This window comes from Electrophorus electricus, chromosome 11, assembly GCF_013358815.1.
Source record: "Electrophorus electricus isolate fEleEle1 chromosome 11, fEleEle1.pri, whole genome shotgun sequence".
NCBI classification, from domain to species: domain Eukaryota; kingdom Metazoa; phylum Chordata; class Actinopteri; order Gymnotiformes; family Gymnotidae; genus Electrophorus; species Electrophorus electricus.
The window spans coordinates 9,371,697-9,392,686 of NC_049545.1; the positions used below are offsets into that span (position 1 = coordinate 9,371,697).

The 20,990-nt window shown below is 38.8% G+C and overlaps 1 protein-coding gene across 5 annotated transcripts; it reads right to left on the reverse strand.

The window, feature by feature from the left end:
* Positions 1-2,475: 2,475 nt before the first annotated feature.
* Positions 2,476-20,271, reverse strand: ikzf1 (IKAROS family zinc finger 1 (Ikaros)). Of its 5 annotated transcripts, XM_027017654.2 has the most exons (8): positions 20,028-20,270; positions 14,785-14,838; positions 14,134-14,253; positions 7,870-8,148; positions 5,491-5,658; positions 5,102-5,227; positions 4,455-4,586; positions 2,476-3,893 (listed from the first exon to the last, which is right to left on the reverse strand). In XM_027017654.2, exons 1-8 carry the CDS (start codon positions 20,170-20,172, stop codon positions 3,163-3,165), a joined length of 1,755 nt encoding a protein of 584 aa, XP_026873455.1. In that variant the 5' UTR covers positions 20,173-20,270; the 3' UTR covers positions 2,476-3,162. The 5 variants fall into 5 exon arrangements, with proteins under 5 accessions (XP_026873455.1, XP_026873545.1, XP_026873370.1 ...); XM_027017744.2 differs by lacking the exon at positions 14,785-14,838 and having other exon boundaries at positions 20,028-20,271; XM_027017569.2 differs by lacking the exon at positions 4,455-4,586 and having other exon boundaries at positions 20,028-20,217.
* Between the last annotated feature and the right edge of the window lie 719 nt (positions 20,272-20,990).

A 20,990-nucleotide genomic window follows, 5' to 3' on the forward strand; every position in this document is an offset into this window, starting at 1 on the left:
ATTATGAGATGTACCTTAAGTTCCTTAATATATATGGGAAGTTGATCAAGTACTTTAAGCAAAGAAATAAATGTTCTTAATTGCATTAATATCTAATATTCCTACAAAAATTAAAATTAGTGGTTGGATTCATGACAAACTACATATACTGGCACTTTCTGTCTAGTTCTCCCAAAACGTCACCTTTTTGAAATATATATAGTTGAATTTGAAATCATTTGATACTTGAACCCTAAAATCAGTATTAGGCCAGCCAACCTGGCCTAAACAGTGTTTGGGTTTATCTGAACAAAGGTTGGAAGTTTACATTGCCAAATAATTTGCCTGAGTACTAAATACACATGTGAATCTATTGCTATATAGAATGTCTCACTTTAAATATGATTGGCGTTAAGTACTTTTTAAATCCCATTTCTACTGGCTAATTTCTAAAATGATCAGTTTGGATCTTTTTTATGCATACTATTTCCCACAGGAACTAAAATTGGGATGTTGAACCTATAAATTATTTTTAAACCAGTTCAGTGTATGTAAATCAATAAAATGTGGTTAGTGTGCAAAAAATATGCCATGCATTTACTGGGGTGTAATGTAAATAGTGCAATAATCTGTGTCCAAAATTTACTGATTGAGGTATATTTTACACACCTTTATAGTTATATATATATATATATATATATATATATATATATATATATATATATATATATATATATATATATATATATATATATATATATAAGGAGTTGTATGGGATGAATGTGCTATACTCAGAAAGTGCTATGGATGACTTGTTGAGTAGTTATTTACTTTTCTAAAATTTCTAACTTTGTTCAAAAGAAGTCCAATTTCTACATCTCAGAATGCTAAAAATGTGGCTGATTTATAACTCCTGGGTTGCTTTTGCCAGTCACAGAGAAACTGATTATAGATTGTACTCACATGAAATGAATCAGTCATGTAATTTTTATGAAACAATCTTAGTAAAACTGGAAGACCATGAAAAAAGAGTTTCATTCATTTTTCATCTTTTTGTCAAGTCGGTTAATGAATATTTCAGGGTGGTGTGGTTGGCCACAGTGTTGGAACTTTGTAAAACTAGCCAGCAGTGCAAGTATTGAGCGCGTCCCTGAGGGCTGAGAGGAGGCTGTCAGAACAGCAGGGGTAGCCCACAGCTGGACTAGGAAGACAAGGCAGTGAGAATTCCTCTGGAGGTAGGCTATGTTCTTCTACAAACTTTTATTTATCATCATCTTAATTACACTTCATGAGATATTTTTCAATAGACTGCAGGATGACTCACCTAAACACTTCTAACACATATAGATGAACATTGATTATTTACTCATCGTATGATTATTGAAACATCAAATTAGTGTACACTAAAACCTAACCTTGGCAATCCTATCAGCAGATTTGGGGTTTTGTTAACAATGCAGTAGAAGGGGTGTGGCGAATAGGAAAGCTGCCTAGCATTAGTTGTGGTGGAAAGGAGAAGTGAAATTTTGGATTGAAGCTGCTGGGGAGGGCTGGTGGGTGGGTGCTGGCCAGATTATTCCTCTCATGCAAATGTGCTGTCTCCACTGTTAGGTCCCACTGAAGCGTGGGGACTCTACATTGGCTACAGCTGCTTCCCGTTTCCACCCAATCACACAGGAGCCATCTGGATGTATGTGTGTGTGCGCGCGCGTGTGTGTGTGTGTGTGTGTGTGTGTGTGTGTGTGCGTGGGGGGGCACAGAACTGATGCCCTAGTCCCTCTCTTAGCAGTCAGTGTGCACACACTCAGACACGGTCTATCTGATGTTCATTATAGATATACCAGGTGTATCTTAAAACGTGCCAAGTTGATGAGACACATATGTTGGAAAATTCTAAATGCTTTTCTTAAAACACTTATATACATTTTATCCTAAAGTGTATACGTGATTTAATGGCATGCCCCTGTGCCTTTAGTGTCCTATTCTCAACTTCAGGTTCAGCAATGGTTTGCAAAAATATTACATTCAGATCTGTGATTACAAAATATAAATACAACCTTTTCCAACAATTTTTATTTGAAACTTGTTCAAACAATATTTTAATGACAACAGCCAAGAAATGTCAGTAAAAAAGGAATGTTTACTTATAAACTGGTCTCATGAAGCTCATCTTTCTTATGGCTTCTCTTCCATTTCACCTATTTTTATTGATTTATATATTTAACATTTTAAAAGTTTTTAGCTTTATTTATTTATTTTCAGTCATATATGGTTGTCAATCATTTTTTCCTACAGGTGTTTTTGTCTGACAGGAGGTAGCTCCTGCTGGGGTTGATAGACATTTATGTCAATTATTTACACAAGAAAGGAATGTTGGATGCAGTTTTGAATTTCTTAAACATTCTCTTGGATAGTAGTGTTTTTTACTGCCAAGAATTATGGATCTTAATTTGTAACTTAAATTTTATAGGTATAAATAGAAAGCTCACACATTGATAGATGTTGCACAAATGTAAAATATCTTTTATTGATATTTTGCAAGCATGCCTGTTTTTAGATGCTGATGCTATTATCCACATGTAAAGTACAACTCAAAACTAAACTTAAATTATAAAAACAAAACAAGAAGATACAAAAGAAATAGTTGACCAAATATTTTGGGTCATAATACATAGAGAGATTACAGTTCTATGTCTGTGAGGCTTTGACATAACCTCCCAACGCTGCTGATGCAAAACATTTACAATCATTATATCAACATATCTTTGCAGGCACAAGAAACTATTTTTTTTAATGGTTTGAATTCTGACAAAAAACAGCTCAAAAGAATAAACAACATAAGATTAATTTATATGGGTATTTGTCTTCAAAAACTGTTAATTATTTCTCCTTCATTTCCATTTTCAGTTTTCCGGATTTGGAAAGTACCTCCTGCATGTACTTCTTGCTACCTCACACAATTGTAGAAAAATAGACAAGACAGTGAATTCTATTTACATCTGTCTACAATAATCAGTGTGTATTAAATTAAAAGCTCAATTAAATGTTTCACATGCATACAGTGTTCAGACAATTTGTAAAAAAAAAAAAACAGTTATGAGTTTGTATATGGTGTGTATTTGTTGACTCTGGGTATCTGTGTATGTATGCTTGTATTTCTGTCAACAACATCCTCTTGTGTTCTCAGTAGCGGTGCTCTCCACGTGTGATGTGTGAGGAAAACTCATAGCGGTCCTGACTGCGGTAGCCACACAGATTGCACTCAAAGGGGTCTCGGAAGCCATGGCAACCCATATGAATTGTGTACATAACGTGGTCCAGGAACAGCACCCTGCAGTGGAGGCAGCGATACGCCCTCACCTCTTCGCCCTCACTGCTCAGCACCTTAAAACCTTCCGCAGCCACTCCCATGCCCAGCTCCATACCTGCTGCACGCAGGGCCTCAAACTGCCTCTGCTGCTCATCCTTCACCAGGGGCAGGCCTCCATTCCGCACACCAGGAGCCATGTGGTTTGTCAGGTAGATGAGGCCTGCTGTGGCTGCCGTTGGTCCCCCTCCCCCAGCTGCACGGTCCTCGTTGTTGCTCTCGGTGTCAGTGGAGTCCTGGCCACTGGGGCTAGGAGAGCCATCCTTCTCACTGGAGGCTGATTTCGACTTGGAGAGCAGGAGTAGGTTCTCGGCTGCGCTGTCTTTGGCTGACAGGCCATTCCCCTCCACCTGTTGGGACTTGTGGAGGTTGTAGATAGGGCTGACCACCATGTCGGTGGCAGAGCCAGGTGGGGTCTGAACAAGTGGCCGCAGAGACTCTGCTCCCAGATAGCTTATGGCGCTGTTGATGGCCTGGTCAATCACATGAGGCTGGATCATCTCCCCTGAGCTGCTTTCAAAGGAAAGATCAGCAAAGCGCTTCTCACCTAAGAAAGAGAGAGAGAGGGAGGGGGAGAGACAGAACTGAGATGGTGCACTGGATTTATTCATGTTCTATTTAGTGTGAAAAAAAATTGCTTTTTAAAGGGTGTTCTATTCTTCCTTCTTCCTTTAAATATATGGTACTCATTAAAATTATTGTTGAGTTATTGCAAAATTATATTAAATATATTGATCCCAAAATAAAATACTCATCCTATTTCATCCGAAAACAAGAAATAATACAGGAATAATATAAATCTCAGTCAACAAAGAAATACAAAAACATTAAATAAAAAGAACGCATAACTTGCTTATCTTGTTCAGATATATTGAATAGGTTTATTATTTTTAATGAAAACATAAATATATATTAATATAAACAAATATATATTAGATACATACTTAATGTTGTAACATAGGCCTAATATACTCTTATGTTTTTGTCCTAAGATGAATTTACAAAAAAGTAATACACAGATTTTGTGCAGGAATGTTTCATTGTCATTCTCATTATTGAAATATGGTGACTTCCTTTAAACATAAAGAAAGCAGACTGCAACTCTTACCCACAAACTTCTGTGGCATAGAGCTCTTACGCTTTGCTACATTGCTAGCTATTCTGTCTAGCACCAAAGCCCTCTCAGACGCTGCCGGGTTTAAGTCTTCCCTCTGCTCATTCTGGCTGTTCTCTTCCTTCACTATAAAAAGCAAGACAGAGAAACCATGTATAAGATTCAGATATAAGCACTATTCTGTCTGATTAAATAAGCTGTACTAATGTGCCTCCTCTAAGCTTTGTTAGGTAAATTAACCCTTTTTTAAAACTAAACTTACTTTTTCAGATTCTGCCTCAGGCTTTATCTTTTGATATTTTGTTTACATTCTGTCTTCACTCCGGAAAAATTATTTTGCGGTATTTCAGAAAATAACCTCTTGTGCAGGTTGTATCCTTTATTCAGGCGGGGAACAAATGGGGATCAGTTTTATATTCTGTGGCAATTCAAAACTTTTAATCAACTATATATTCAAGCAAAATAAACAAACCTGCCACCAACCCTGCAGTACAGACCTACATAATACAAAGCATTAATTTTCACAAATTATTTATACCAGTTTAATTGTATACCACTTTAATTAGTGATCCTAGTGTAGGTTAATAACTGTTCACAACTGTGTAAGAGAGATCTTATCTCTGTGTTCTGGCCTTACTGACCTGGATATATACTGTTCTGAAGGCCCATGCACTGCAGGTAATTGTGACAGCGCTCCTTGTGCTCTTCCAACGAGCTTCGCTGCTTGTAGCTGCGACCACAGTAAGCACATTTGTGCGGCTTTCCAACTGTGAGTTCAAAAGAAAAGATAATGATGGGGATGCAACTGAATGAACTACATAAAATGTATATTTAGGAAAAAGTTCTCAATTTAATATAATTGGATTTTTTTTCTTTCCATAAAGTTAAGAGCATAGTTCACTTTACCCAAATTAAGAAATGGCCCTGAATAGGTCTGAGTTATTAAAGCTGTCCAGGACAAGGTACAGGCTATCAGAAAGTGCAGTCTTTCATAGGATGAAGGAAGCTGGTTGTGAAGGCTCAGAATTACCCGAGTGCGTGCGAAGGTGTCCGGTGAGTGCATCTCTGCGGCGACAGGCATAGTTACACAGGTGACACTTGAACGGTTTCTCTCCAGAGTGGAGCTTGATGTGCCGCAATAGGTTGCCCTTTTGTGTGAAAGAAGCACCACACTGACTACACTGAAAGGGTCTTTCACCTGATAGAAAAACAAAACAATATGGTGACATAGTCAAATAGTGTAGATCACACCAGTAGATGCAGTGATATGCGCAAATGCTTTCCATTTAGAAAATGAAATATTTAAAATGGCTTATTCTATTTAATTTATACAACAATAGCATTTACATTACAATAATCTGAAAATACATTTTAGTAACAGCATTTTGGTAATAATTATCTACACCAAGATTATAGAAAACTTAAGATAATCACAAAATGGCTCGATGCCCTGTATGTCCTGTAAATAGTGGATGTAAACAGTACATCATGATAATCTCTCTGTCACTTGTAAGAGGAAACATTTTTACTGAAGGGATTCTTTATTTGAGGAATGCCCTCCTGTTTCTGTGCAACAGTTTTGAAAGTTCAACCTTCTGTTGTTTCTTATTTATTTGTATCTACAGATGTATTTTTATAACACTCATTTTATTTGTGTATTTTGTAATATTGATTTTTTAATTTAGTCATTAGTGTTCATATGGATATCCTTTTAACGTTGAAATAATGCAATCTATATAAATTGTCTAGTTCACGTTTATTATTAATGATACAGTGATGATTATGAATAACGAACAACCATCAACAAGTATAAATGATGGATAATAGTTTATGTCTTGAGGTAGCTGGGGAACAGTGATATGTTCTGTAATTCTGTCAAACAGAGATATATCAAGTGCTACATGTCTGTCGTTTGCACTACATGGACAAGCATGCAAGCATGCGAACAGTTCACGACCATGTAAACGGTGAGCGTTCGAATTATTACTATGGTTCTATAACACAGACTACACAGACTCATCGAGACTAAGGCTTCCTTCTTGGGAGCACTATTACGCTTTGAATTTGGGGTCACTGTCCTACACGGCTCCACAACGCTATAACATCCTCAACAACGGAGCTACTCGTGGCAAAGCTCAATCAAACACGCGAGCGGAATCTCGCAGAAGAGCGCCACTCTCCGCTTCGCGCGCTCTGCCTGCCCCTGCGCCCCGACTGGCGCTCTGATCGAACAAGAGGCTTTCAGACTCTGCCTGCCAGTTTCGTAATGCACCACTGCCTGGGTCAATTTGATCTGAAAATCTCATTTTTTCCTCTTCTTCAGCTCTAAAATAAGAGCGGCCCATCACAATGCAAATGCAGACCTCATTTAAATAAAGTGAAGGAAACACTTTGTGTTTGAGAGCCAGTCTTCCTGATCAGCGCCTCTGGAATAAACCAATATCCAGCCTCTCCGCGTGTTGTGGCATTCTCGGAGAACGGGTTTAATACGACCCTCTCTTCAAAAGCCCTATAAAATAAGAGTCACCAGTGAAGCAGCAAAACTACGGAAAAAAAAGAAACTCATTAAAAAGGCATTTTAGAAGAACAGTCTCACCAGCGAATATTTATATTTAAATAGGAAGCGCTTCATTATATCTTTTATTATAGGTTCTTTTTGCATTTGCATTAGCCCTCTATTCCTTTCTTCCATTTTGGGTTTCATTAGCTTCTCAAGCGCGGAAGCTAAGTGCCTTTTTGAAAAATGTTCTCCGCCACTGGTTTGGGTTCATTACAATGGAATATCAATCTTGGGTAAGAGAGAGAAAAAAATAATACTTTGCTAATTTTAATTTAGTAGAGGTTTCTTCCACCCTAATTGTTGCTGTTGCCCTCAACTGTAATTTAGACACACAGATTTACATTTTTACGATTTTAAAACGCAACTCAAAAGGACTATGCCAACAAAATACCAAACTAGTGCAGGTAAAGTTTTCATGAACATGAAGAGGTTAAACTAACATTTGAGCCTTCCTCATGATGTAAACGTAACACTATTAGCAGTACAGTGGTGCAAAAATGTTGTTATCCAGTTATTGTTAATGTTTTCCATGTATTCGATGCAGTGGCACAGCTTATTTCAAACTGTTTGGCCTAACCTCTTCCTTTTTGCCTGTCATTGCAATACCAAAGCCAAATTTTGCGGTTGCATGTTTGAAATGCACAATGGTTAAGAAACGAGACCATTCTCGCATAATGCACTCTGCCTCAGATTATCTCATACTGCTCTATACCTGCTCTTGCTCTTTGCTGCAGGGTGCATCTTGCATGTTCTGTACATCCTATTCAGCCCTGCACACTGTCAGCTCTTCTGTTCTATGGGTGTGGGTGACAGTAAAGGGAGGGAAGAGTAGATGGCAGTTGTGCTTACCAGTGTGGCTTCGCTTGTGCACCATCAGCACATTGGGCCCAATGCAAACTATTCCACAGATATCGCACTTGAGCTTCCCGTTGGGGAGGCGGATGCCCCCGGCCGTAGGGTAGGCGGCCGCTGGCTTGCTGTCAGGGCCTGCGTGGGAGCCGTTCACTTTGGCCCCGGAGCCATCGAGCATGCGCAAGTCCTCGGCAACACACTCCTCCTCCTCTCCATTCATGTCAGCGGCCAGCCCGTTCTCCTCGTCACTCCGAGCCTCAACTTTTATAGTGCAGGCTGGAAAAAGAGGGCAGTGGGCCCGTTTAGTGATGGTCACCCTGACTACAGCTGTTGCTGACACTTTCATCTTTGTTCTAGCATAGCTGAGCATTCTTTATGCCCTAGGGCAGAGGCTTCAGGCTTTATATTCAGATTAAAGGCTTTGGCTGTATCTTTTCTCCTGTAATTAATCTGACTGTGCTACTGTGCTGTAATGTTAGAGGAAGAGGTAGTACTTGAGGATCAATATGTTATATGTACATAATACTGCCCACTGGCTGCTAGGAATAGACAACTGTAAAAAGAAATTCCCCTTAAATGTTACAATGTGGACTGTCCAAACAGTAAGATTAGAACCTCTAAAACTGCAAATGAATGACATATGACCAAGAAATTACAGTAAATTGTTGATGTTGATATCTGTGTAAGAGCTGAAACTGGGTGAAAAGAAAGTACTGTATTCTTTCAGCACAACTAATACACCACTGCTTTGAGTAGGCAAACAGTAAACTCCTGTATGCGTTTGCTCACTCAGGAATTGGGAAATTCAAACTCCATGCACCATCTTTCTCACCATCACACTTCTCTGAAACAAATGACTGATAAACAGGAAACAGAGACACAGGAAGCACTGTGAAACTGTGGAGTGCAGCGGTGTAAACCAGACCAACAAACCGTGGTAAATACATACGAGCTCACACAAGCTCACATAAGCACTAACACAAGTGAGACTACAGGACAAGATGCCATAAAATCACTCAGGGCGATTAAGAAAACACTTTAAAATTACATTGTTAACACATTTTTAAGCCTCAAATATGTTGAGACATGTAGCACAATGGGGATTGATAATGTAGTGCTGTAAGGTGAAAACAAAAGACCAAGTGCAAGTTTTCCAAAACCATTGAAGCATGAAGCAGCCATAGGACGACACATCGAAGATTGATCTGAAAATTCCCTAAGAGTTATTTTAAAACTACTACTCACCCATTTATACAGTGTGTCCACGGGGTCTATATGAAAAGAGGTCTATTTCAAATAGATGTTGCTATGACCCAGAAACAACCATAGGTGGGTGAGGTTGACATTTTATCATATAGGTTTCACACTGCTGAAATGGTTCTCACTGAATTTTACTCCTGTGGTCAGCATGGTGCCATGTCTGATTTCCCCATGCCTTTACCTCAGTTTGTACAGAGTGAAGAGGAAGAAGTGGAAATAATGAAATATAGGAATCTATGGGGAAAGGGGAAGCTTCAGTAACAGAGCCAGCCCAACTGAAAAAAAGGCCAAGACTTATGGAGAAGTGACAGAAAGGGAAGCACAGACAGGGAATTGTGAAGCTGTGTAACTGAAACAGTGTTTTTGTGGGACACAAAGTTTTTTCATACAAATTACAGGGATCAGCAATTGTGTCACATGATTCATACAAAGAGCATACAGCAGTGTGTGCCTTTATTTTCCAAATCTGCTCAGTATGATTAACTATTTATTTTATCTTATTGTTTTAAAATATTACATGAAATAAGACAGCTAACTTAGTATCTCCATATCCATCTGAGCAAAAGGCACCAAACCACTCAGGGAGAGGCACCAAAACGGAACAGGTCATTCTAAGACCAAGAGGAAGTTAAGTAAGTGTCAGTCCAAAGACAAAAATGTGAGAGCTCACTATACTGATATCAAAAAGAGCCTCACTCCATAAGAGACAGGCAGTAAAACAGTGCTGCAAACACCTATATTCTCACTGGTCTGATTCTGAGAGTACTTTCCTGTGTTCCATTAAGTCAACGCTACAGACCAACACCTAGATTCTCATTTGTCTGATTCTGAGAAGACTTTCCTCAGGTCCAATATGAAGTCACTGTATCAGCAACCCTCCAGCTACCCTTCAATCTATTCCAAGACACATAATAGAAAGATATTTATCAGAGTTCATTTTCAGTGTCTAAATGAAGTCCTGCAATTCTTAGTTTTGTAGTACATGAAAAGTGGGAATGCCCTGTTATCTCTGCTCAGACACATGCGTCCATGTGCATTACCCCCTGCAGTGCCTCTGTGGTCTGTCCAGAGGTATGTGACCTGTGCTTGGCAGAAGGAACTAGCCTTACTGGCTTGCTGAAGTCTTATGGATTTGGGGAAGTTGTGACTAAACTGAGGATGGGAAGAGGAGCTTTTACTTTATATAATGTTTGTCACACATCCTAATTTACCCTTTTTGGGAAGCAAGTTTCAAAACCCACAGGCAAGGACAAACAAAGAGCAATGCACTAGTACAGATGAGAACATCATCCTGTTTCCATATTAACTGCTTTTCCTCTTTAAACACATTAATAAACCCAGATTCTATGAAACATCAGAAAGTGGTATTACAGACTTTCTGAAACTTAGTATATTTACGGTAGGATACGTTACTAATGGCTAAGACCCACGTTAAAATGCAGTAGTCCTGTGCGTGTAAAACTGGTTGTCAGCTATGTTCCTCTCAGGGCGCTGCTTATGTTGTCTCAAACTGAAAATAACTTTGCACTTGCTGTGGAGCCACACACTTAACCACGGCTCTGCACAGTGTGATGTGTGTGCGCGCATGTGTGTGTGTGTGTGTGTGTGTGTGTGTGTGTGTGTGTGTGTGTGTGTGTGTGTGTGCGTGTGCATGTTCATGTGTTTCATGCTTGTGTGAATGTGTGCATACACATCAGCTTTGATAAAGAGAAAAAGGTCCTGCTTCTTTTACATTTTCAGGAACTTCTAAGTGCTGTCCTGTACAACAGCAATAGCTTGAACACTGAATGACTGACTGAATGATTTGTGCAATCAAAAAAGGAACAGCACTTAAACTCAGGTCTATAGCCTGTAGATTTTGTGCTGTAATATGTGCTATTGGCATTGAAAAGTCATGGCAAAACCCTATTTTGCTTTGCCTTAAAGATTTAGCAGTTAGCTACTTTGTAAAGGCTTTTATTTTGTGTATAACTATCATGGACTTGACTTTGAAAGTAGATGCTGATCTTTAGATCTTTGATCCTTTGATATTTGAGTATTTACACTTTAAATTAAGAGTATAGGAATATAATATACTGTGACAACTTTTGAGTATTGTTTAGTTCATCAGCTGTGTTGTGCCTTTAGGAGCTCTGTGTGGAGCAGAGCCGAAGCTAAAGGAAAAGATAGCATAGGGCATCAGTTTGGGTGTTTTCTGATGCTCTTCTTCTTCCTGTCTCAGTTACACACTCCTGATCAAATAGCACGTTGCAGCTCAGTAGTAAACGATCAGCACAGATAGCGACTGCTCCATTACCAAGTTTCAGCTTTAATCTTAGAAGCAGTGATGCACTGCAAAGATATAATAGTCACATCCTCTCACACACTGGCTGATTACATCTTCAAGGACAGTGCATGCATCCACACACACACACACACACACACACACACACACACACACACACACACACACACACACACACACACACATACACACACACCAAAGGCAAGCTTTAAAATTATTTGTAGCTTCTGTCGAATATCCTTTTAAAATTTATTATTCTGCAAAATAAAGACTTGAATAAAATATTCTGTCTGACAAAGATGAAGTTTTGAGATAACTGCAGGTAAGTTCCAGCACTCCATAAATCTGTTAAGAGAAAAAAAAAACTCATTTCCTTGGTCTAAAATGCCAAAATCAACTAGCTATATAGAATTCCTGACACACAAATTGAATTGAATTGAATTAATTGTCAGCTAGAACTATAGCAATAAAATTTTTCTGATAGTAAGCTGAATAATGGAGCAGTGATAAAAATTATGTGATGGGAAAATATGTTGAGCATTATGATGACCATTCATTTCAAACACAAATGATGTAACCACTACAACTCTACGTTATACATCTTTTCCAACATTCTGTTCCTCTGATACATACTCTATGACCTCATAAACAATATGTAATGTGTCTAATTCTAGACCCTATATGCTACAATTGGCATTCTGTAGTATGGCTGGAACCACACCTTCTAGTGATATACAAAACACTAATTGTAAAACCAAAACTATGGTAGACCATCTTTGGAGACTTCACAAAAAATACTGTGTTGGAGTATTGCCACCATAACACAATATTACTGAGATGCAGCCTGATGTTTGTTTGGTTGCATCTCTCTCTCTCTCTCTCTCTCTCTCACTCTCTCTCTCTCTCTCTCTCTCTCTCTCTCTCTCTCTCTCTCTCTCTCTCTCTCTCGCTCTCTCTCTGTCTCTGTGTGTGTGTGTGTGTGTGTGTGTGTGTGTGTGTGTGTGTGTGTGTGTGTGTGTGTGTGTGTGTGTGTGTGTGTGTGAATGAATAGCTTGGCAGTTGAAGTGAAAGCATGGCAAAATGCAGGTGCAGAGCCATGTGTGTGCTTGTGTATGTGTAGTGATGCTTGCCAGGTGATGCTCCTGAACATTTTATCTCCCTGTGTGAGTGTTGAAACTGAGTTCTGGCAAGTTCTTCTTAGGAAACTCTTGCACATCCTATTTCAGTTTCCTCTGACATCTTATTTTTTCTCTCTTTAAATTACTGCAGCTTCAAAGTGTTTGGGGCACACAGTTCAAGCTAATCTGGAACTACTGGAGGGGAAAATTCCAAACTAAAATACATCGAGATTTTAAACAGGCCATCTGCTAACTTCAGCTTAGCCAGTTCCATTGCTGTACACATCACAGCTTTTGCGTCTAGTTAACCTACTTCATACTCACATGCTCTGTGCGGTGCATAGCCATTGTTTGGACACATTCACATGGACACGTTTGGACACATTCATACTAAGCTAAAGTGTCTTACTGTGAAATCTCCCCAAAGTTGCATTTCCATTTTTACCTAATTGAACCTCTGAGACATTCTCCTTTGCACGACTAGTCTCACAAAGCACCAAAACAAATAGAATCATAAATCAACTTGTGATATGAAGTTAATGAATATCCAGTCAGGTGTGGAAGAGACCTTAAGAATGTATATTTTAATTACACCTTTTCATTGTTAGGGTAGAAAGAAAACAGAACTATTTTTCATTGACCTTTGAACTAAAATTACCATAAACCACTCTGAGAATGTAATAATCCAGTCGATATATTTTTGTACTTATTATTTGATTAAATAAAAGCAAGAGATAATGTAAGCAAGGTTCGTAGATAGATAAGCTGTGCAGAACTGCTATTGTGATCCCACTGGTAAATGTATATATACACTGTTAAGAATAATTGCACTGCATATTTACTCAAGTAAAAATCACTCTGTATAGACTCAACACGGAGCAGCTTTAAAGCATTGTTTTATTTTATTTTTTGCATTCTGACTCCCTCTCTTCTGTTTGTGAGAAACAGGGTTACAAGCACTCTATTCTAATCATTGACGTGCTGGGGAATGGGACTCATACCGGGAGATAAATAAACTTCACAGAGACTTCAACAAGGTCATATGCTATTCTGTAGTGTGAATTCTATTTTATCCTGCCTACACAGGTGCGGCATGAGTACATCTGCATTATCTGATATTTTACCAAGTTTTACAGAGTAAAAAGGTAAGAACACTTCTGCTTATGTACCTTCATATACAAAATACACCAAGCTTCACCAAAGAACCGGGCTAATGGTCACATGTATATTTCAACAAAAATCTCACATTAAATTTCAGTGAAGATGTATGCCACTCCAAAAATTCAAAGAAAATACATTACCTTAACATTTTCTTTATTGCTTTAATTCTATGTTGGAATCTTGCATTTTTCTGTGAATTTCTTTTTAATCTGAAACCTGGGAGAACGTTTTTGAGCTTGTTTGAATAGGAGTGCCATCCTCAACATCATACTTTTTAAAACTGTGGTTTTGTTTTTCTGTGTATTTTGTGGTCTACATCAGACACTGACTGTTGCCTGGTCTTGGTGTGAAAAAGCCTTGGAAAAGCTGTTCTAATTGCTGTTACTCAGTGCTGTAGTTGAGTGGTATTTGTCCTGTGGCCACACTGGCCTTACTCACCAGGTGGTTTATCACTGCGGTGGTTGTGCTGGAGGCCGGTACTGGTGGAGAGGTCTTCTGGGACAGGCATGGCCTCCTCTTGATCTTCTCCCCCCTCGTTGGTAGCAGGGCTGTCTCTCCCTGATCAGACAGAGAGCCTCAACATAAAGTGCAGCTACAGGCAAACCACACTCTCCATGCTCACAGTACAACTTTTCTTTGTTATTGTTGATTAAGCTTGTTCTTTTGACACTCAAAACTAGGCTTCCACAGAGTCTCAGCAAAACATCAAGGTTTTTCTTTTCAGGGATGGTTATTATTTTGTGACATGCTCAGCTTTAAATGTGTTACCATTGATTGTTCAGTATGACATTACATTCAAAGGAACATGACAAGCAGGAAACTATCTCAGCCGTCTTTGTTACACACATCAGTTTCAGTCTGGTTAGGACTCCTGAAGGTCCCTGAGCAAGTCCATTTAGAAAACATATTCCATTTTATTTTTCTCTATTTTCCTGGCAAAGTGTTTGCTATACTCATTTAATCAGCTATCTGGATATCACTGAGCTCATTTGACATATATTTTGAGGCCATCACTACAGAGCAGGATTTTGGTTTTTTGAGGCCTACCACAATCTTTTATTGCTGTGAGTGCACGAAACACTGCTCTACCTGCTATTTGGGCCATTTCCTGTGCCTCTTCAGTTTCCATCCTTTGCAGGTACTCTAACAGGAATGAGTGAAAGAGAGAAACGGAGTGAGTGCAGACAGAACCAGCCAGACACAGAGAGACACAAACAGAGGAGGAGACTGGGATAGAAAGAGAGAAAAGTGTTTCAGTTTCATCAGCACCCACTGTGCAAATATAAGTCACTAAGAGAGGGCGGTTAGTGATTAAAGGGGGAATGCCTTTTCTTTGTATGTCTCCATCAGCCCCTGCAAGAACACTCCCATTCCAGTAGCAGACACCACTGTCCTCCACATTACATTACAAAGAACTACAGACACTTTCATTACCCTAACTGACAAGCTGGGTAGACTGAAAGGGTGCACGTGCAACTGGATGCTGTGCTTCAGGGGTGGGGTGTTGGGAACTCAAGAGGAGGCTTTCAGACCACATTTGTTATTTATTGTTAATTTCCCACCACATAATCATCCAAAAATGCAAACTGACTGCAGCAAAATTAAGCAGAAAATTAGATGGCCCTGGGTCACGGGGGAAGCGGGTATCTGGCAGAGCCAGCTGATTGGCACCCGTGTTCACTCTAATTTACTGAGCATGCATGGGTGAGCCCGGCAGCCCATCTCTCTCTCTCTCACTCGCATACACATGCACGGTCAAGCCACAGACAGAAACAAAAGGTGAAGTGGACACAGAAAGAGAGAGAGAAAGAAATGGAGACAGACTGAGAGGGGTGACACGGATAGTAAAGAGGAAGAAGCACAGGGAGTAAATGAAAGAGAGAGAGAGGAAGTAAGACAGAGAGGGAATGAGAGAAGGGGAAAGAGTGAAAAAGGTCATAGTAAAAATGTGTAAGGCAGGGACAGAGAACTTAAGCTCAAGGAAAAGACAAAAGGCATGCCAAGGAATGGACAGAAAAAGTATTCAGAGGAAGTGTCAGGCCAAGGGGGACAGAGAGATGTTTTTTCCACAGGAGGAGTTTGGTGAGGAGCGCTTCCTCATGCCAGGCCTGCATCTCTGAGGAGCCACCAGTGCGCATGGCCCAATTAATAATGCAGGGGCCCCTCAGGCCCGCGGCAGATGGGCCCAACAGTTTCAGCCTCCTCACTGCCACTTCAAGACGTTCCCGCTGGAGGCCTGTGCCTAGCCTGAGCAGCCACACAGGGAGAAGTGAAGCTCCCGAAAATAGCCAAGCAAGCTGAAGCAAGCCCCTGGGAGAAGGGGAACCTCGGCCTTCCTGTTTTCACTGACAGATGGCTCCACACATTTGGGACAAATAGCGGGAAGCGTGTGGCCATTCGTCTGTCGCAAAGCCTCAGTCTTCCTGAAGACGAAGATTCTGCACCAGCTTGTTCACATAGGAGTCTAGTGAGGGGTCAGGTGTGTGTCACTGGACCAAGGGGATTTGTGTGGGTGTGCATGTCAGTTTGGAATGAGGGGTAATAGTCATTGATGGAATTTGCCAAGAAGACTGCTTGCATTTATGCTGATCTAACCACTGTGGCTTCTTAACCTGGGAAGCAGGAGGACTTTTTGTGTGTATGTGTGTGGGGGGGCAAGGTGTCACGGCAACCCCCATCCATGGCATAGCTGGTCTGAAGGGAAATAATGATGCTTTGGATAAAGGAGGGGGTAGAGAGAACTTTCACTTGACTTCAACACATACTTCAATTCTGGAGAATGTCTGGAAAGTATGTGTCAGTACATTTACATATATGAGTGTTCAAAATATTTTAAAAATCACATTTTAATTTTCACTGTGAATTTCTAACACCTGGATTCTTGTGTTTTACTAATTGTAAACATTACATTAGTGCAATATTGAAACACTACTTGTTACATTTAATTTCATGTGGCAGTCATTAACATATATAACAATAAAGAGTAATATGAACTAAAAAGTATAAGATACTAATAGAAGAATCTACAACAGCAGTGAAGTATTAACTGATTTTAATTAACTTCTTGATGGTTAAATTTCACTCATACTTAAAAGAGAGTACTTTTGTGCAGTCAGTGAGATTGCATAAATCTTGTATATTCCACATAATACAGAATTTATATGGAATATAACAAGGAAATTTCATATTTAATAAATGTAATACTGGATTTTAATATTAGGACTGTTTTAGATGGCAGAAAGACAGTGGTGTGATGTAACTAGCATGCCAGGGATAGATGTTAAGTCTTTTCTAATGAGATATTACCCACCAGTTATTCACCTGAATGGCATAGACAGTTAAACTGTTTATGATAACGACCCTCTTATATAACTGTTTAGAAGTCAAATTAAAGTTTTATGTTTTCAAATTTGAATTTTGTCCTCGTCTCGAATTTGTTGCAAATGCATGTATTAATGGACAAGGACATGAAATGGTGTAATACTTTCAATAGATAGCCAGTCAGTTGAGAGACATAGTATAGTTTGCATTGTGAACGTAAAAAAATCTTTTGCAGATGTGAATGTGTATGTGTATTTATATGCATGTGTGCTTCTGTGTGCTAAAGAGAGAATGAGAGAGAGAGAGAAAGAGAGAGAAAGAGAGAGAGGAGGAAGAGAGATGCAGGACTAAGCGTGTAAACAACAAACTCAAGAGGAGAAGGGTGGAGACTACACACTACAAAACCGTTAAACAGACAAAATGACCCGACTCAGGTCAGAGACATTCAGAGGTGAGAAACACTTTCCTAAGCACTACTTGGAGCTAGCAGTTTCATTTGACTCAGGGTTAAATTACAAGAAAGTGAGTCAAAATGAGTTTTTAGCAATAAAAACTTCTGTAGGGGTGGAATTGTGGGATTTTTGCTGTGGGGAAGCTGAAGGAATATTTCAAGCAAAAGTAAAAATTCTTGGTAAATTCCCTAATTTCTATATACATATGTTGAATAATATATCAGGGATATTCCTTTCTCCTAAAATGCCAACCAATGTGCTTTACAGGATTCATAAAATGATCTGTCTCATTTTCCTTTATTCACCTTTGTGCACATAATGGATAATTCAAGGTGTATATAATATTCCATTTTATTTTTTCTTGTGAATGAGTTGGCACTTTGTTTTGTAAATAAAGGCAACTATAGTACCTGTCAAAAGATAATAAAGATATTGTCTTCTGAGAGAATACAGTAACATCTGTATTCTTTAATGGCAAACAAACTAACTTTTAAATTACAGTCTTTCATGGAAAGCTTTCAACTTCCATATTTAGTTTTCCTCAGCAAAACGTTTTTTCTCTTGAGAAAAAAATATTTTATCACGTTTAAAAGTAATTAAATAGGCCACTGTCATTCAATTAAACTTTCTTCCTGTTTTTAACGCGTGTTGCTAATATGTGTCAAACTGCTGATTCATTTTCAAACGTTTCAGAAAGTACGTGCCTAGTTCAAAAATGACCCACGAGCTGTCTTGAGATTAGGAGAATGAGCAGAGTGCTGTTCTAAATATTTTAACTGGTAAAGTGATGACAGTCTCCAATTAGCCACGACAGCATTAAAAACAGTACAGGAATAACTTCTTCAAACCGGGTACCCACTGACTGACTTGTCTTGCATCAGCCGCGATTTCAACATAGCGAGTGGCTGATGGGGTGATTGGTACCTGTCAGAGATGATGTGCAAGAACTGACAGTGAAGGTTTCGGTGAAATAAAACGCCTTTACAGAAGACCGCTTTAGAAGCCTCATTTACATTTGTTACACTTCACTACACTAGCATTCAACGCAGTACTCTTAATAACTTCATCTCTCTTTCTCTTTCTCTCCCTCTAACTCTTTCGCTCTCTTAGTACTTAATTAATTCTGATCTTATATTTTTATATTCCTTAAATTGGTGTCAGTTTAGAAGTAGCATACATATACATTTAAATGAACTATATATTACTCCGCTTATTATTTAAATCAAAAGAACGTATACCATTGATTTGGATACCATCTGAAATGCATACATCAAATACATCCATGGTCATAATCAAAAAGTGATGCAAAATCTTTTCACATCTTTGAAAAATGACAGGTTATTTCTACACTTTTTGAGTTGAAGACATATATGAACAAATATATATCCCATGTTTGTTTTAAATTCTTCAATAACTTACAATCAATGAGCATTGATAACCTCGGATTTATTACATATTTAGTCAGTTCTTTCCCCCGTTTTTCTTTGTTTGTGCCTTTCTCAGGTTTCCACTTGTGGTGCTGTGAGAGAGACTGTAATCAACATGAGCATAAAAGTTTATTGAATAAATGTGTGAAATATTTTCATACGTCAAACCCACAAGTTATTTTGACACAACAGCATGCAGACAACTTCACTTCCGATGCGCCCGTATAACTTACAGTGAGAAATTCTCATAATGAAGTGCAAATGCAGCGAGGCAAAATTAGGGTTATTTTCTATTCCTTGAGAAAAAATGCAAATTACTTATATGTAACTTATTTGTTTTCAGCAGTTTACGATTTGAAGCATATTATTTTTCAAAAGATATAATTTATCTATAAATAGTTTAGGCTGGCGTGTTTAAGATAAACAAAAATTAAAAGTTATGCTATATTTTGGAAAACTGTAACTTAGACTATTTAAATTCGAGAATATGTGCAAATATATTAGGCTATGTATAAAAATGTATTCACATAGTAGCTATGTGAAAATTTACATTTGAATCAAAGAAATTTGAACGAAATCCTGTCGTATTTCATAAAGGATGTTCAGGGCACAAGCGGAAAGAGCAACAGGTGCCTTAGCACAAGAAGCTTACGAAAGTAAGCCGATTGCGATTCTCTTTGTATATTATACCAAATCTCATAACGAAAATATGTTGTACACTTATTGCTTAATGTATTATGTGTACAGTGAAAATAAACTCGCTTTAATTCTAATATCCATGTGAATATTAGGAAAATATTCCTTTCTGGAAAACCGGGGGAAATTGTCTCTTGTTTTTTTCCAAAAGAAACACAAACCTGTACACTGATAAGGTATTATTGATAAGCAAGGTAGGCTAATTCATTGAGAGCAATCTAATTGTACACGCCTTTTAACTCTACCGACTTTGCACGCCTGTGAGGATTTAAGCGGGGCTCGCGCACCTGCTGCATAGCCTACTTTAGGACATTTTTTTTTCCACTATGCCAGCTTTTCTCATTCTCGTAGTGGAAAATTAAAAAATTCATCTCAGCCTAAGCTGAAACTCCCTTACATCTGTTTGTGTTGAAAAGCACGGTTAAATCGACTGTACCTGCTATTCCTTGAGTTTGTAATATGAAGCTCTTCCAGCTGTCCCCCGCTCCATGTGCAGAAGTTCGAAGCGCCGCGGCAGCACTATGGAACTCTGCCCTCGGTCCCTCCCCTCTCCACTGCACTTCCTCGTTCCAGCCTAACATTGCTAGGTTTCTGTGCTCATGCGAGACATTTTGCAAGCTTTTATTCCAGATGCAGTATGTGTCAGGGAGTCGAGGCAGCAGCCCTTGGCACTTTGCTTTGTGTCATGCCAATAAAAGCTGACACCCAGTAGACCATCACTGGCAGCCATGCATGAGATGGGATGAGGCGGGCAAGAGAGTGGACTATTCATTTGTTTATTATTTATTTCCCTTAGAGAGGACAGAGGTCTTGCACTGAAGCTATTCTCTTGTTACCTGACTTTACTAACAATGCTGTGGGTGATGATAAGAACAGATTTATATTAAATAATTTGCCATACCAAAATGGGCTTTCGATGAAGCACTTTATAACTGAGTTGCCCCTTATGATGTTATAGCACACTGATCTCCAAAGTGTACTGCATAATCTTCACAGAAAAATACTGTCAATAGTGATCTTTCCCTATTGGTTGACAACTGTATATTGGTTTAAAAAGTGTTAATATGATATTTGGTGTGTCGGTTCATACATTTCATTGAGTTTATTGGGAATCATTTTCTGCTGCACTCAAGTCTCTTATGATTTTGCTTCTGAGCTCAGCTCAGAAGAGGTGTGTCATCTACAAGTGCTTCACTAGCACAAACTTATGTATATTCTCTTGTATGCACATTTCAACTCCTGTTTTAAACATCCAAATGTGAAACATGGTGTTTTGTTAGATAGCATTTATTTAATAGATTCTAAACTGTAATATCCTGGAACCAACTGAAAATTATGTCAAAATGTATTAAAATCAATACAAGGCTAGATCTAACCTCCAGGCCTATTTTCCCAGCTT